Here is an 18796-nt window from a genome sequence, read left to right on the forward strand (position 1 = left end):
AGCTGATGATACCCTTAAAAGTAATAGGGAAGTTCTTTCAGAAGAGGGAAGGGTTTGTGGGTAAAGATAATGAGTTCTCTTCTAGATATGCAGCATTTGAGTTGTTCATAGTGTCTAATAGACAGTGGAGCTGGAATTCAGAAAAGAGACTAAGGTTGGATACATAGATCTGGGAATCATCTATATAAAGATGATGACTGCATTGACAAGTGCTGATAAGATCAAATGAGAGGGTGTAGAGGAAAAAAAAAAAGAGGTCCCAAGACAGAAACTTGGAGGATTTCTACAGTTAGGTGTTGTGACAAAGATGAAGATACAGCAAAGAGACTGAAAGGAATAGTTAATTAAGAAGAGAACCTATAGATCTCAGAATCATTGAAACCCAAAGAAGAAAGAATATCCAAGAGAAGGTGATCAGTAATCTCAGATAGTGCAGAGAGCTCAGTAAGAAAGGATTGAAGAAAAGACCCTAAGATTTCTTATTTAAGAGATGACTGCTAACTCTGGAGAGAAAAATTTCAGTTGAATGATCAAATCAGATGAATTTTGAACTTGTAGTCCGTAAAAGTCCCTAGATCTTTTTCAAATAGCTTTCTAACCATGTTTCCCCCATCCTGTATTTGTGAGGCTATTTTTTGTCCCCAAGTTTGTGAGACTTTACATTTATTTTTATTGAATGTCATCATGCCAGTCATAGCCCTATTCTCTATCCTGGCAAAGTCTTTTGCATCCTGACTTTGTCATACAGCTTGTTGGCTATCTCCCTCTGCCTCTAGCTTTGTGTCATCTACAGATTTGATTAGCATGCCAGCCTTTATCTGCTCATTCATAAAAATGTTAAATAGCATAAGAACAAAGTACTCCAAAGTACCTCCTTCCATGTTGACATTAAACTCTTAACCAGCTACTCTTTGAGTTTAATCATTCAATCAAGTTTCCAATCTAGGTAAATAATACTTTCTTCTGGTCAATATCTCTCCATATTCTCCATAAAAATAGTATGAAATAATTTATTAAAAGTATTGCTAAAACCTAAATAACTATTTACAGCATTCCTTTGATCTCCTGGTTTTGTAATCTTGTCAAAAATGGAAATAAGGTTGATCTGCCATGATCTGATCTTGAAGCTGTTCTGAGTCTTTGTAATCATTGTTTTGCTTTCTTGATACATGAATCATTTCTCTAATGATTCATTCTAGAATTTTCCCAGTAATTGAAGTCAAGGTCACCAGCCTCTAGTTTTCACCAAGAGCCCAGAAAGATTAAATGATTTTTCCAAGGTTACGTGGCTAATTAGTATTTGAGCTTAGAACTGGAATCTTCAAGTTTCTGGTGGCATGTATAAAATGCTTATATATACAGAATGACTTCTCTACTTATTACTTCCCTCATACAAAGGAAAATGTATGAAAAAAACAATAAAAACAAAATGTATCTCTAAGTTTCATTTCCATAATTTGTTGTTTGGGTAAACAGATAGTATGAAGTTATTCACTTGACAGAATAAAGTTTATAAATTTAGTGTTCAGAATGTTTTATTTCTCTTATTGTAATTAAGATACATTTCCAGTAGATGAACCTTGCTTTTTTTTCTCTCTTATGGTCTGAAGAGCAAGAGCATTTTATTCTGAGAGAATAGCTGACTTGTTGTAATTACCTAGTTATTGTTATCAACAAAGTTATCTAAAGCTATTATTAATTATCAAGTAAAATAACCCACCCTTTACCAAAACAGCTAAGCAAAAACATTTGAATGAAGCAATTGGTCTTAAACAGATTTTTAAAAAAATACCTAAGTATAATAATCATTAGTCCTTACCTGATCGATTTCCTATTTTAACTTTTCTTATAGGTACTTTTCATTAGAATAGTTTAAAAAAAATTATCAACTTTTCTTAAATTTCAATCAAAACTTTCCTGGGATCTATTTATGGCCCTAGGGATTCAAGTCTCTTTCCCTTAATTGCTAGAATCCCTGCTATCTCTCCAAAGCTGGAGTTTATAAGTGACATTGATTATAGTGAAAAGAATGCTGAATTTTGAGTTAGAGGAACTGGATTCAGATCCTGGCTCTGCTATTTACTACATATGTCACTTTGAGAAAGTCACTTAATGTCTCTGGGTCTCAGCTTCCTTACCTGTTAAAGTGAGGGCGTTGAACTTGATAAGATTTCTTCTAGGTCCTTTGTATATATTACAGCTTGCTTTTTCTAACATGCCTAATCAGCTTTCTAAATACTCCATTATTTTATCCATGCAACTGATTTACATTAGGAGTGAGAACTTTATCTTTTTCTATTTTAGAGTAGTATTTTTCCAGTCTTCTCTTAAAAAGATAAAAAGGATTTGTTGTGCTTATAATCTACATGCATTAACCACCTTTGATTTTACCCATAAAAATGAACAGATGATACTTTTTACAAGGATTAAAAGCAAAATTGTTACTTATTTAACCCCATTTCTTCCTGGGTAGGGCTCCATTCTTAACTAGAGGTATTTTTGTCTTGGAATAACTCAATATAATTTCTGTACACTTGCCGGAAAGACTTTAAAAGACAATCAAGGACTCCTGTATTGAGCTTTAGGGGACTTTCTGTTACAGTATTTTACAGAGTGATTCTATATTCTGCATTTTTGGTTCGTTGTTGCTGCTACAAGAGTATCTGTTGCTTAATATTACTATTTCTCCTTCATCCTCCTTTCTACCACTATTGCTGTAGCTACTGCTTCCTATCTAATACCTTTCTATATTACCTTGAATGTAATAGGTTTAATAAATATTTAGTGAATTGAATAAGATTCTGTTATTGGATGGGTTTTTTTTGGCTCTCTTTGCCTTGGTCTTTTTCTCCATTTTTCTTTCTTATTCTGTTGCTTCTTCTATGTCTTGGCTTTTGCATGAAAAAAATGTTCTTTTTTACAAAGCCAGCCAACCTACCACAACATTCCTTTGCTTTGGACTGTAGCATCAGCAGATTATGCTGTGTTATGTGTAATCTTAAGACCTTCATTTTGTTTTGTTTGTTATAATTGTTGCTCAGTGTTCAGGGTCTGTTGTTTGATTGTTGAAGATTTTTTCATCTGGTTTTAGACCCATGTGTGAGGGAGCTAGAAAATTTTTTCTCCATAAGTATGAGGCTATTTATACTCTAGCTATTTGTTAGTCAGTACTGAAAGAGCAGAATGGTAAATGATGAAGTGGTGAAAAACAAGGATGGTCTGTGTAGTGGAAAAACACTGACAATCAAAATTCAGTAAAATGTGGATGCATGTCTTTACTCTTCTCTAACTGGTTGGGTGACTGAGCCTTAGGCTTCAGTTTCTTCCTCTGTAATTTGAAGATAAGAATAGCTGACATTTATATAGTGCTTTACATTCACAGAGTAGTTTACCTATGTTACCTCATTTGAGTTTCACAGCAATCCTGGGGAAGTACGTGCTATGGGGAGTATTATTCTCATTGTACATAGGAAGAGACAACCACTATGAGGCTAAGGCATCTGCCCAAGGTCAGAGAGCTAGGGTGTAGGTTACAGAATCAGGATTCAAACCTCTGTTTTCTGACTTCGAATCCTGACTCTAAATTTCTACTTCTGCACAAATGCATTTTCTAGGCCAATAACAGCTATCATGAGAAAAGTGAGATAATAGATATAAAAAAGCCTCAATAAAAATTCAGAGTGGCATTATTGTGGATTCTTACAGGATATTTTAAATTTTATTGCAGGTTTAATCTTAGACAGGTTATGAGAACACCTTTCATATTCATAGATTCATAGAATCATAGATTCAGAATTAGGAAGGATCTTCAAGGTTATTTGACTAAATAATACCCTCAATTTACAGCTGATGAAACTGAGGCTCAGAACAGCTAAGGGATTTGTCCAGTCATATAAATAGTAACTAGTAGCTTCATTACTCAAAACATCAAATCCATTGTCAACTTTTATAGAGAAAGGAGAGTTTTGAGTGAGGGCATAGATTGGAAAACCTAGATAATTTTTTTCTAATTCTTTTTGAATTATTCCTTGACTACGTGACATCATTGTGTTTGAGATCTAAGGTTAACTACAATTTAAGCCTTACAGACCTAAGGCAGGCTAAGGACTCCCCATAGCAGTCAGGTTCATTGGACTTGCAATGTTCTATATAAAACATAGTTTTAAAATACAGCACCTACATTGCTAAAAACTTTTAATTTATAGGCGTTATCTATATGTTGAAGATCAACTTATTGAGGCCCTGTTATAATATGTTATAAAGTAGAAAAGATCATCAGTCCTTCAAAAATATTCAACATATGCCTACTATATGTAAAAGAAATCAAGACAAGCAATATACAGTCAGGTCAAAAGGAAGATGCTCTTGCTAACCGTGTCCTTTTTCTTTGTTCATGGACATAAGGCAAGCATCACAGTTAAGAGAGTCTAGTTAAATGAATTCGTCAGTTAACTAAAAGTTAATAAATCAGGTTAGTGTTCTTCATTTCTAATATAATTCTGTGTTTCCTAAGTATCCAATAACTGCAATATTATTGTCTTGCCCAAGTAATCTTTATTACAGGGGGCTGGGTTTTTTGTGGTGGTGGTGGTGGTAATTAACAGAGTAAGTTCCTGGAGTATTAGGCACATTTGTGTTTATATTGAAGTACAAACACACAGAATCTTAAATTTAGAGCCAGAAGTGATATTGAGGGATCATTTAGTCAAAACTCTGTATTTACAGATGAGGGAACTAAAACTCAGAGAAGTAACTTTACATTAGTTAAGGGAGTAGCCAGAATGGGACTTCAAATCAAATCCATTGCTCAGCTGTTAAATGTATTCTCATACCGTAGATAAATGACTTTGTAGTTACCTGTTACCATGACTTAGTAGTTAGAGATAGAACCTTAGTGGGACTCTCTACAAATTGCTTAACCTCTCAGTACCCATGCAACTCTGTAAGACTGATTTGCTGAGTGGGTGCCAACTTGCTTTGATAGAGGAAGTTTCTGCAGTGAGAGTTGCTTATAACAATGAAATCACGGGTGAAGTTATAAAAATTTTGTGTGTGTGTGTGTGTGTATATACATACACACACACATTCTGTCTCTGATTATGATTTTATTTATTTGTGTGAATAATCAGTAATTGATTCTTATTGTTTTAATAGTATTCTACCTGGAAAAGATTCTTGCCCATGTATTGAAATTTAAATAGCAACATCTCCCTTTTGTTCCTTGTGATACTGTTGCGAAATAGATTTGAACAATTTAAAAAGATTAGACATGTATTCTCTGGCTGCTCAGTTGTTTTTCCCTTTGCATCCCTTTTCTTTTATAAAAGACTCTAGTGGCAATTAACTTAAGGTCTAATCAAGCAGTAGAAAAATAGACATTGTGAAGAAATTAACATTAATTGCTGTGGTTGTAAGGTTTAATTGTCAATTACAGGAAAACTTTATGATCCAAAGAGAAAATTTTATCTTAATAGACTTCATGCTTTATGAACCAGACACTATTATGATTAAGGTTGTATTGAAAATAAGCTCTTTTCTTGTTTTCTAGGGTATATTTCAGAAATCGCTGGGTAAAGACTGTCCACCCAGTTGTACATCAGTACTGTTTGATTTCAAGCACACATTCCACCTTTCAGATGCCACAGAAAGAAGACATTCTTAAACAACGAGTAGTAGTTGTTACATTGAATACTTCACAGTACCTTTGTCAACTGGATCTTGAACCTGGTAGGCTTCCAAGAAATATAAAAATTTTAAAATTGTTGGTGGCTGGTGAAGAAAAAGGTTGGTACTTGGAGATTTAGCAGTGGATTATAGGAAATAATAAAAAAAGGAATAACTTTGGCTATTATTGCCTATGTCAGTATGGTGGACCAAGGAACCCAAACCCTGAAGGAATGGTATGAGGTTGTTGATATTGCCAGTTGCTTTTTCAGTATTCCTGTGATTGAGGTGTCATAAGAAGTTTTTCCTTTATCTGGAAAGGAGTTCAGTATGCCTTTACCATACTTTCGCAGAGCTATTCAAATTCTCATTCATACTGCTGTAGTTTGGGGGGTAGACTTCATGAGAGCATTGATATGCACCATTGTATGTAATGTTGTAATGTTGTAATGTTGACTAAGTGGGATGAGACCATGACAGCAGTCTTTAGATTATTTGATGACTCAGATGTCATGGTGTAGGAGATTAACCCCAAGAAAATTTGGCCTTCTCAGTCAAGATTTGGGGAATACGTTGTAGATGGGAAAAACTCAGATAATTTTGGATATAGTCTATATTAACCTGCTGACAATTATTCCCTTGTAAGCTAAAGCCCAGAGACTTATGAGACTCTTTGGATTCTGGAGGACTCATGTTCCCCATATTGGTATTTTGACACACTTTGTTTACCCTTATACCTTCCTCTTTCAAGTGGATCTCAGATTAGGCTATATCTTTGGGAGACCCAAAGTGAGCTATCCAGCAGGCTCTCCAAGGGGTCATTTTGATCTTACAGGGCCTATGATTTTTGAGGTCTCTTTTCATATAGACCAAGCTGAATGGAGTCTTTGACAAGAACTAAAGGAGTAGTCAGATTAAACAAGGCTTGGGCTTCTTGATCTGTAAACTCGTTTAATGAACCACTCATTATATTGCTTTTGAAAAGCAGTTGTTGGCCTGTTATTAGTCATTAGTTGCTCCTGAACAGATGACACAGGGTCTTACCATCACTTTTCTTCTAGGATTGCTAATTTTGAGTTGGGTGATGCAAAATGGTTTCTCAAATAAGATGGGTAGGGGACACGAGGCTTCCATAAATACAAATGTTATATATATTCAGGATTGTGCTTACTTAGGTGCCCCAAGTCAGAGTATGTTTCATGAACAGATTGTGGTTTTACTGGAAGTTAAGATTTTAAGTCTCAGTGACCCTGATGCCTTGCTTCTTTCACTAGGTCAGTGGGTCCATCTACCTGGACTTGGCTCTTGAGGAATGTTATTTTACTTGGTTTCCTGATGACTTTGCCCACTGTGAGAGAGTTTCATGCAGCTCGACCTTGGTAACCTTTAATCTAGCAATAGAGTAACTCTGAAGATTAGTTATACTCCACTAGGTCAAGCTATATTCTTCATGGCTAGCATTTAAAAGAACCTTGAGGGATCACTTAGATAAATCTTCATCTGTACTGATTGCTGATTGATGGCCCGGGGTCTAATTGAGTGGTCTGGAGCATAGAGAAAACTGGACTGGATAATCAGTATTTCTTCTTTGAGGTCAAGAATGATGGGAAACTTTTGCTGATGCCTCACACAACATGCTGCTATTTGTAGGGCATGTTAGTGCCTATCAGGAATATCATATACGTTCTGCTGAACTGAATAATCAGGTTGATGCCCTTATGAGATTGGAAGAGATGGGGGACTGGTTACATGGTCAATCTGGACGTGGGTATTGTGATGCTAGCTTGCTGTGGGCGTGTGATCTTTGATCCCCTTGCCTAAGGATAAGGTTAGTTGCTTCTCAGTGATACTCTTCTAGCCAATAAAAGTATCTACATCAGTATGGCATGATCCTGTGTGATTCTTAACCTGTTTCTATCAGGACAGTTGATATATTCAACCTTTTTCTGCATCTCATTATGTCTCTGATTATTAAGGTTATTTTTCCCACTTTCTAATAGCTATATATGATAAAATGGTGCTAACTTAGAAAGGAGATGAGATCTCCACCCTATCAGTTTTATGGATCCAGAATCCAGGAAGAAAGGATGGATTATTTTTAGATATAGTCCTAACTGACTTCCTCCAACCTTTCCTTGTTTTTGTCTTTGCCCAATTGCCTGGCCTTGGGCTTTTTGCCCCTTCAGCAAGTTATCTTCAACCTAGAAAATTAATTCATGTCCTCCTTAACTGATAATTCTCCTTTGACTTAGGATGGTTTGGACAACTCCTTCCTTGAAAGAATTTGGGAATCATGAGCTAGAATTTTTGAGAGTTGTCCAATAACATGGAAGGGAGATGAATTTTTTTTAATAATTATAGTAAATTTATATTTATCTGGAAGAAAGAGGATCTGTCAGCTGACTTGGTAGCAATCTTGAGTGCCTGGGTGAAGGTAAAGGTGAGTCTTCATCCAACTCTTACAGAAAAAGATAGGTACTCCTAAGTAGAAGCTTCAAAGAGGCAAGGATTTAGTATGATTCTCATCATGGATTTTGCTCATAGGGAGAGTGAAGTTCTGGCTGGTGACCTAGGGGTCTCTTGAGTCAATGATGATAAAGGACCAGCTTTCTCATGACTCCTTAGCTACTTTCCCTCACATAACCTTATGTGTGCTGAGGGTCAGTGATTGCTGGCGGTGTTGCCATTGATGCTTTGGCCCTGATATTCCTGGTTTGTTCTGGTTCATTGTTGGTCTTTTATATCAGGAGAGCTATTGTGAACTGTCCTATTTCCCAATGGCATGACTATACTTTTAAAGAGACTTTTATATATTATTTGATATTGTAGTTTTATTTGTCTTAAGTTTCCTTTCTCATTCAGTTTCTGCTACCCTTTTTCCAGAGGTCAGAGTTCTTTAAAGGTCATTTAAATGATAGAAGGTTTCCTAAAGGATTTTTGGGTCCTTTACTTCCAAGTGCGGGATATATTTGGAATTCATTTTATGTAAATGAATAGTTTCCCTTTAAGAAGGAAGGAGGTGATCCCTGGGATTTCTTGGTACAGAAGACTAGGTATATAAAAAGCCTAGCTTATGGGGACATTGTTCTTAAGATTTGGCAAAATTCCCACTGTTCTTCAAGATGTGTTTCTGCTCCAGCATTGCTACCGTGGAAACTTGGAGACAGAAGGAAGTAGCATTTGTTTTGATTACTTTGCATTAATACAGAAATTTTAAAATTGTATTTTATTGATTGGTCCATAACTGTTTCATGGCATTCCAGTCCTGAGTCTGCATTCACTGGATTGGTCTGAGTTAGGCCTTTCTTTTACAGAAATGTGATGTGAAGGAGAGTTAAGACTTGAAGATGGATCTGAAGTTAAAATCTGAGTGACCCAAAGGATGGTGGTGCCCTTTATTGAAAGAGTTCAGAACTAGGGAGTGTAGGTTTGAGGAAAGCTAATATATTTTGGTTTGGCATGTTAAGTTTAAGGTATCTACTTAATATGCAGTTGAAGCTATTCAAGAGGCAAAACTATTCAAGAGGCAGTTAGGGATACAGAATTGATGCTCAGGGGAAATATTACAGATAGGTATTTAATAGATCTAGAAACTATTTGTATAGAGATGCTAAGTTAAATATATGAAACTGATGAAATCATCAGGAGATGAGAAAAGAAGCCCCAGTACAGAGAGCCCTTGGGGAATGAGATTTGGATGATGATCTAGTAAAGAATACTGAGAAAATGAGCAACCAAGCAGGTAGGAGAAAAACTAGGAGAGCAAAGAAGCAATTGATAAATAGAGAGAAACTGAGTTTTTCTTAAGGGCAATCAGTCTGCAGAAGGAGATGAGAGGGGAGGAACACAAGGAGAGTGCTTGACTTTGAGGAGTTCTCCCCTTCATCAGAGACTGAAGCAAAGGAATAGAGGATCAAGATAATTTTATGAATTTTTAAACACAAAAGGGAGTTCATGGAGAATGATCTGTTTTCTCAGTAAGTATGAGGTAAGGTCTATTTCTAAAAGGCTTGAAAGAAGAAAAGATATGAGGCTGCTGCTCTGAGCAGTGCATTTAGGAAGGAATTGCTTGTCTGTAGTGGGGCTCACGGTTGTGTCACTTTCTCTAGCACTGTTCAGAAGAGTGGGGAAAGGGTATGTTGGAAGTAAGTCAGGTTTAAAATTTTTGGCAAGACATGAGTGGATAGGAGATGGACAAATAGATCTGAAGATAGTGTAAGATTGAACTATTAAATTCGAAGGTTAGAACTGAAGATGGAGGAAAATTAAATCAGATCAGGAATGTTGGTCTCCAAGAGGACTGAAGGATAAAGATCATAGCCAAAGTAAAGAATAGATTTAAGGGAAGTGAGGCATTGGGAGAGATGAAGGGTAGGAAATTAAAATCAGAAGAAATTTTATAATTCTTGATTGTGATAATAGGATACTTATGGGAGATGGTGAGATCAAAGGTATGCTATATATAGGGATAAATTTGGATGAATGGTTATATGAACCCCCATGAACTTCAGCATAGATATTGAAGTAGAAAGGATGACTGTGAGCCAGGTACTGAACTCCTTAACAGAAGAAATGAGGGGCAATTAGTTTAATTGATATATGTACCACCAGGATAGGATGATATAGCTGGGTAGAGGGTGCTTAAAAGGAAGAGAAGTTATTGATTGATGGTGGCAGAGGAAGAAAGGATCTAGAAGTGGTAGTAGGGAGCAAGGAGTATGCCTGTTGCTGCTCCTGGGCCAAGGTATTAGGAGTAATGAAGGAAGAAGATGTGTCAGATACAGCAGAAGGTCAGCAGAGAAGCAGTGTCTTAGTGGAGGGCCAGGTTTCTTTGAGCGTCACAAGTTGTAATTTGTACATGAGGAAAAAGCCTAGGATAAAGGAAGATTAGTTAATAGTAGAATTAGTTTTAAACCATACAAGGAAACAGTTGTCATTATACTGTAGTTATTATGTATATGAAAAACCAGAACTTTCTGAGAAAAATGCCTTTATGTGAAAAGGTTGTAATGCTCAGAACTTCACACAAAGTATTTTTTCTTGGAATGTTTTGAGGAGTGCTAAAGTATTGAGTTTTGGCTAAGATTTTAACTCAAATTAACCTTTTCGTACTGCTTTAGTGGGAAACTAACTAATATAGTGGTTAGATCCTTGGAGTCAAGAACAACTTGAGCTCAATTCTCTATTGCCTCTATTCTGAGGCCATGAGGATGTCACTTACCCTCCTTGTGCCTTGTACAACTCTCAAACAAGAAAGTTATAGATGAATTGCTGATCTGCATCTGAGCAGTTTTAAACAATTGTTGTGTTATATGTTGAAAACAAAACTTCTGAGGCATTCAACTAACACATATGCATATGGACATATATATATATATATATATATACACAAAATTAAACATATATGTATATGTGCACACATATTCATATCTTCTGAATGGATTTCTGCCTAAGTCATAGGCTTTTGTTCTATTTTTTTTAATCCTAAGTCTTGTATCTTATTTTTTGTGTGAAGGGACATCTAAGTGTAAATAATTCGAGTTTAGAAATTATTCATGATATCTTACCTAGCAAATATGAAAATACCTTTAGCTATTAGTATTTAGTTGTTTTCACTTCCCATGCAAGTCAAAAACTATTCTTTTTATAATTGTTCACATGGAATCTTTCCTACATACTAATCAGAATGTAATTGAATTTTAATTTCTCATATTTAGAGTTTTATTTCAAGATGTGTGTTTAGTTTCTATTACTAGATGCTACTAATTAATATGATATCGAATAAGGTAGCTTTCTTCTTAAAAAAAATCTCTTTTGTTTGTGAAAGATTGTGATTTGATATTTAGATTTTTGAAGATCCAAAATAAAAGTGTCTCAAACTATCTAAAATCTTTATCAGGAAAAAAAACTGTGTCTCTTCCTTTTATTTTCTCTGAAATATACTTTCCTGAGTTTTATTGTGCTTTCCAGGGTTTTTTACGCATATCCTGTTGGATGAGGCTGCACAGGCCATGGAGTGTGAAACCATTATGCCTCTGGCATTAGCAAATCGAAATACAAGAATTGTTTTGGCTGGAGACCATATGCAAGTAAGTGCTCTATCATGTTTAGTCTAGAATGAAATTCTGGTTAATGATGTATTTTACTATATATTTAATGGGAGTAAAGTGAAATCTTTGCATGTATCAGTACTTAGTTACTTTTGAGTATTTATGAACTAGATGTTACTATAAGTGTATTAATTGATGATTGCAAGAGAGTTTAATGTTAATTCCTATTGTATATTTTGTACAAATTGTATGTTTTGCAAATTTGGCAAAATACTTTTTTTACAAAGGAATTTTACATTCTTGTATTAATCCTTTTTCTTTTAGATTGATTAGACAGATAGAGTGAGCAAAACTTTGCCACTTTTCACTTTTATTTAGTTGAGATTTTGTTCTTTATGGTGCAAATATTGAGCTTTATTTTTCATCATTTCTTCCTGGCTTCCCCAGCTATTGTTCCTAAGTAACATTTAGCTTTGTGCAGGGTTAATTAATTTTTAAGTCAAAGGAAACAAAGTGAAAACAATAGTCATTTCTAACTTTATAGACTTAAATACATACCTGTTAAAAAAGGGAAATTGGGTGTTCTGTTTGAGACAGAACAGTGGATAGAGAGATAGATCTGGAGTCAGAAAGATGCTAGACTTTTCCAGCCACAAGTATAAACTGTGACTGTGGGCAAGTCACCTTGAACTATGTTTGCTCATCTGTTAAATGGGTTTAGTAATAGTACCTAACTCCTAGAATTGTTGTGAAGATAAACTGAGATAACATTTGCAAAATGCTTTGTAAAACCTTAGAGTGCTGTATAAATGCTAGTGGTTATTATTGTTGCTATTATCATTATCATTATTATTATTATTTTCTATCTTATAAATTTATAACTTCAAGTGCTGTCCCTCCTGGGACATGTAATTAGAATGGTACCTTCGTAGTATTCTTATTGTCAGAACAATGATGAAGGTTTATAACTCTAGGGACAAATTACATTTGTTGTAGGATTGTTCATATCAGATTATTTTTGCTTAGCTCTAAATTGCTTAAACACTGAGTGTTCTCTTTTTACATTTGGAAAACACTTGTTTTATGCATAAACTATCTCTACTCGGATTCCTACCTGATCATTTTGATTCACTTGATTGGGTCAGAGAGTTTGAATTTTTATCCCTCAGTAAATAAATGGGATTTTATAAATTGGTAAATTATTTCGGCCATTGTGGAAAGTAAAGCTTGTTGAGTATTAGAATTGCAAACAGCCTAGAAATTATTAGACTGGACAGATATCTCAATTTAGAGCATATAGAAAGTTGATACATAAAAAGTTTTAGTGTAAGGAATTTTATGTAATTTACAGAAAGTGCTTACAAGTTTTGCTATAATTTTTTATCTATATGGCTATCTATTGCAGCTCAGTCCTTTTGTCTACAGTGAGTTTGCCAGGGAGAGAAACCTTCATGTTTCATTACTGGATCGCCTTTATGAGCATTATCCTACAGAGTTTCCATGTCGGATCTTATTGTGTGAGAACTATCGTTCCCATGAAGCTATCATCAAGTAGGTGTGACCTTTTTCAAATGTATCTGTAACTGATATTAGTGAATGTAAACAGTTTCATCAATGATTGAGGATGCTAAACTGAGTCATAGGTGATATTAATATTACAAATTGCTTTTTGTTTGATTTGTTTATTTTTAAACCACTTAAAGAAACTTTAAAATTGAAAAGAAAAAAAATTTTAAAAGCCTTTCAATTCAGGAAAACAATTTTTTGTCTATTAGGTCTGTGGTGTGTGTGTGTGTGTGTGTGTGTGTGTGTGTGTGTGTGTACATACACATAAATTCACATATACTAACATGAGTATGTTAATGAACCACAAAAATAACAAGGATTTTCCAGTTTTGCAAATTTTTTTTGTGAAGGGAATCTGGCTAGAAATAAAATAAATGGGGGAAGAAATGTAAAAATTAGGAATTTTTAAAAGTTCAATTGTACATTTAGGTAATGTGAATGATGCCAGTAGATAGGAGAATAAAGAGCAAAAAAAAAAGTTTAGTTTCCACTGTGGCTTTTACCTGCATCTTAAAATGTAATTTTGTTTTTCTTCTTCCAAAATTGTTTGATGCATACAAAGCCCTTACTGGGAGGCACTTGCGTCCATAAAAAGGCATTCAGCAGGCGGGGGAAGTGTTGGAATATTGATTGTCCTTAAATTACATCACTTTGAAGGGAAATAACTGATGTAGTTCATATCTGTAGATTAGGTAGAAAAGTGCACACCAAATAGCTCCTCTCTCTTATTCTCTCTACATGTAGTTTTACCCTAAGTGTAATAAGAGCAATGTGTAACTATTATTGATCAAATATTGCTCTCTTCCTTCTCTCTGTAGTCCCTTTCCTTACTTTCCCTTCAAGAAGAACTCACCTAATAATTGTAGAGTAACAGGTGCCTACTTGATAGTGTTGTTGTTATTGTTGTTGTTCATTTTGCTGTGGTTTTTTTTTTATTTTTTAGGGAAACCTCTTTCATATTTAGTATTTTAAATGAAATTTGTTGTGGACATGGAGTAATATATTGGTTTGGAAATAGTTTTTCCCCTGACTCTAGATTTTTTAGTGATTTACATTTTCATTTTGTGTCTTTTTGTAGTTACACATCTGAGCTTTTCTATGAAGGGAAGCTGATGGCAAGTGGAAAACAGCCAGCACACAAAGATTTTTATCCATTAACCTTCTTTACAGCACGAGGAGAAGATGTACAAGAAAAAAATAGTACAGCTTTTTATAATAATGCAGAGGTATTTTCATATTTTTGTATGTTATATTGGTCATTATGACCATTTTTTCTTTTAATTTCTAAGGCTTCATATGATATTTTCTTCTTAAATCTTTTTATTGGCTTAAGTATTAATATAAGATATAAAACTTCTCTTGAAATATAACATTTATATTCAATGAATTGTGGTTAAAATAAGGTAAACTGAGGCACAAAGTTCCAAGCACAATCAATTTATTAGTAAAGCATGAATTTGCCAATAAATAGGATCTCAATTAATTGGGGATAGTTTTTAGGAAAGTTCAAAACAAAAAACAGGACTTCATAAGTGGGAAACAGGTTATGATTGGTTAAAAGAGCTTGACATCAGAAGTAGCAAAACCTATATGATTGGTTAGAAAGTTGAGGTAGGGGGCAGTATGATTGGTTGGTATTTGGAAATGAGGGGCTAGTAACAATCCCCTCCTTCCCTCCTGTGACAAAGAAATGCTCATTGTTTGAATTTACCTGAAAATTTAGAGATAGTGAACCAACCTTATTTGGATAACAAACCAGATATTCTTGAAGGATAGCTTGGTGGTATAAATATACCAGATCAGACTTCCTGGTGTCCACTTGCATTTTTCAAAGGTAACAAATTTCCTTGACACAAGAATAGAACAGTGATTAATAAGAGAACTGTATTTCTAAATTTAACTTATTACAAGAGAGCTGAGTTTCTGAACTAAGTTCAGAGACAAAAAATAACTTAGGAAGTTACAGGAAAAAATTGATCAAGTTCAAATAGGAATGATTAAAGAAATGGTACAGAATCAATCTGATTATTTCATTTGTCATTATGAATTACCTATGGCATAAAAACAAACTTTGATTTACCCTTTATTTTATGGTAAAATAGGAAGACATAACTTAATTTAAAAAGGAAATATCAGCTTGTTCTTATATATGTTACTATTTTTTATCTGAAATGGAACTTCATTAAATATTATTTAATATAAAATGATCACTTTTTTGAGTAATAAGGAATTAATATTGAAAAATTTCATACTCATATACATAACTGTATTATTGGTCCATGGTATCAGAAAACTCTGTGGTTTCTTTGTTGAGTATTTTTGTTCTTGTTTGTACATAGTTGTGCGTTGTCTCCTCTATAGAATTTTGAGCTCTTTGAAGGCAGAGAGTCATAGTTATATTATGCTTTTCGCTTTTCTTGGTATCTTGAGTGGTTAGCACTGTTCTGGTACATAGTGCTTCATATATGTTTGTTGACTTGACTTTCTTAAAAGTGAATGCATGTAGAATTTTGTTTGAATGACTTTAATTAGACATTAACTCTTATGCATTTTTTTTTTGTCAGTCAACAAGCATTTAGGAAGTATTTACTATTTACCAGACACTGAGGAAGCAGAGAAAGGCAGAAAGAGTTCCTTCTTCTTGGAGCATACATTGTAATGAGGGGGACAACATATATATGGGTAAATATAAGCTGTACACAGAGAAGATGAAGGTAATTTTAGAGGGGAAGGCAGAATGAGGGATAAAGAAAGGCCTTCTGGATAAAATGGGATTTGAGCATGGTCTTGAAGGAAGCCAGGGAAGCCAAGGAACTTTCCAGTCAGGAGGGACGGTCTGTGTCCAGGGCATGGAGATGGGTGATAAAGAGATGTGTGCAAGTAGGCTGGTATAGGAAGTGCCAGATTAGGAAGAGCTTTGTATGACTCCTCTATAAAGTCCACCTTATGTGGGATGATATAGAATGTATGCAGCAAGAGTTTTATTTCACTGAAAGGAAAGGTCTGAGGTACTTTTCCACTTGCTAATCAAACAATTAATAAGCAGTTATTAAAGGCTTATTATATTCTATACACTGTGTGCCAGGGGCACAAAGACAAAATTCAAATAGTCTTTGTTCTTAAGGGGATTACATTCCTTTGGAAGAGCAAAAATGTAAATATATACAGAATATAGAATAAGTATTTGCAAAATATAGATATACACAATAAGTACAAGCTGATTTTGGGGAAAAGGCACTAGTAAGGTGAAATTAGAAAGGGCTTCATGTTGGAGGTGGCACTTGATCTGAGCTTTGAAGGAAACTAGGGGTTCTGAGAGGAGAGGGGAGAGCATTCTAGACTTGGGGGACATGCAGCTAAGGCTGCAAAGGCTGAATTCAGGTTGTGAAAGGATTTAAATGCCAAATGACCAATTTTTTGTTCTAGAGTTATATGCTGGAATCTTGTGAACAGATGAGTGATATGGTTAGACCTATACTTTAGGAATGCTGTTTGTGCAGCAGGATGATGGAATAGAGAGGGCAGAGACTTATGCCTTTTGTATCGTTCTGATGAGAAGTGATGAGGACCCAAACTAAGATGGTAGCTATGGGAACGGAGAGAATGGAACTAATGTGAGAGACATTTGTGAAAGCAGAATGCATAAGACTCTACATCTGTGTGGATGGATGAGGTAAGAGAAAGTATGAAGTCGACGGTGACTGAGGTTATAAACTTTGGGTGATGATTGTGTCCTCAGCAGAAATAGGAAAGTTACAAAGAGACGTATGTTTTGGAGAAAAGATGAGTTCTGTTTTAGACATGTTGAATTATTTAGTAGGTATTTTGAAATGTCTAGTAAGTAGTTCATGCTCAGGAAAAAAGAAAAAAGATTGAAGTTGATTCTATAGGTCTGGAAGTCATCTGATTTGACAACTGAGCCTATGAGAGCTGAAGAAGTTACCAGTAGAGAGTAAAGACAGAAAATAAGCAATTCCAAGACAGAGACTTTGGGTAGAAATGAGGTTCTCAAAAGAAGAAAAACAGATCATCAACAACCATGTTAAGAAAGACACCAAATCACTAATAATAAGAAGAATGCATATTTTAAAGTTTGACTCTAAAGTTTCATCTCACACCCATCAGATTGGTAAAGATGATGAAAAAAGGATAGGTACACTACTAGTGGAGTTGTAAATTTATTGTAAATATAGTTTTAAATTCTGGAAGTGTTTAGGGCATTAGGAGGACTAGTACCTCTGATGTGAGGGCTTGCCAGTGCTTTTCAAGGCTGCTCACCCACCTCTGGTGTCCATCAGATTCACCCAGCTCTCATCTGTGGCTCCAAGAGGCTGTAGTATGTGCAGCAACCACACCCTGGCAAACCATCTCAGTAGGTTGAGGGTAGCTGACATGCCTGAAACCCATCAGTGAGTTAGGGGAATGTCTACCCAAGCATGTGAAGGCTTTTCCCAGTGGAATGGGTTGATGAGAACGGCTTGTTCCAGCGGCCGTGAAGGTAGCTGAAGCAGACACTGTGTTGTGCTTAGAACTTACTCAGGCATTAAAGACCCCAAGGTCATCTACTGCATCCCAGGCCATCATCAGTCATCATGACTTTTGTAATATCACTGGACTTAGATGAATCTAAAAGAGAGAATGAGACTGATGACTTGCTACAATTCTGCCTTATTTAAATCCAGTTCATGCACCAGTCAAGACATCACTCCATGTTGTCATTGGTTCTCTTTAAAATAAAGAACAAACAACAAATTCTAGCCATTCTGGAATGCAGTTTCTACAAGAAGACTTTCCCAGACCTCTTCAATCTTAGTACCTTCTCTCTGACATTATCTCCAATTTGTATTCTTGTTTGTTATTGTCTCCCCACTAGAATGTGAAGTTCTTGAGAATGGGAACTGTGGGTTTTTGTTGTCTTGCTTCTCATTGTATCTCCAGGACTTAGCAGGGTGCTTGGTACGTAGTACTTAGTAAATATTTGTTGATGTAACTTGATATAGATAAGTGAGACAACTTAGGAATTAACCTGTTGAACTTAATATACTTTAAAAAAAACAACCAAACTTCCCCAAATAAAAACCAGGTTATTCATAAAGAGATTCACAGGAGTATATACAACATTTGTTTTTGCTCTTCTTTATATATGGAAATGTTCATGTTTTTTAAAAAAATCCTTTTAAAAATGACATTTGTTTCTGAAAGTAGTAACACCACTTGTGCCAAAGGATTTGTAAACTCAGATTTACGAAATCATTATAAATCATTTATAAAATCATCTATAAAATCATTTATAAAATCAGATCACCAAATGTATAACCAAATTTTATTAATAAAACGCACCTTTAGATGTTACTCTGTATATAAATACTTGACCAAAAGACAGCCTCATTAAGTATGCTACTAAATTAATTGGAAATTTTAAAAGTACCTTTTATAAGGGATTTATCATTTAAACTATTATTCATATCAGCAAATTATTTTAGTGTGGGATTTTGGCCAAGATGTGAAATGATCTT

At 34.9% G+C, this 18796-nt stretch overlaps 1 protein-coding gene across 7 annotated transcripts in view; it reads left to right on the top strand.

Annotated features, from left to right (window-relative positions):
• The window catches only part of HELZ (helicase with zinc finger), a 249829-nt gene that overhangs the window by 144879 nt on the left and 86154 nt on the right, over nucleotides 1-18796 (top strand). For all 7 annotated transcript variants that reach the window (XM_072645466.1, XM_072645464.1, XM_072645471.1 and 4 more), the window contains 4 exons: nucleotides 5549-5727; nucleotides 11635-11753; nucleotides 13120-13265; nucleotides 14359-14506. In XM_072645466.1, coding sequence (XP_072501567.1) covers nucleotides 5549-5727; nucleotides 11635-11753; nucleotides 13120-13265; nucleotides 14359-14506 — 592 coding nt within the window. The remainder of the gene's footprint in view (nucleotides 1-5548; nucleotides 5728-11634; nucleotides 11754-13119; nucleotides 13266-14358; nucleotides 14507-18796) is intronic.

Source organism: Notamacropus eugenii, chromosome 2 (genome assembly GCF_028372415.1).
Source record: "Notamacropus eugenii isolate mMacEug1 chromosome 2, mMacEug1.pri_v2, whole genome shotgun sequence".
Classification (NCBI taxonomy): Eukaryota; Metazoa; Chordata; class Mammalia; order Diprotodontia; family Macropodidae; genus Notamacropus; species Notamacropus eugenii.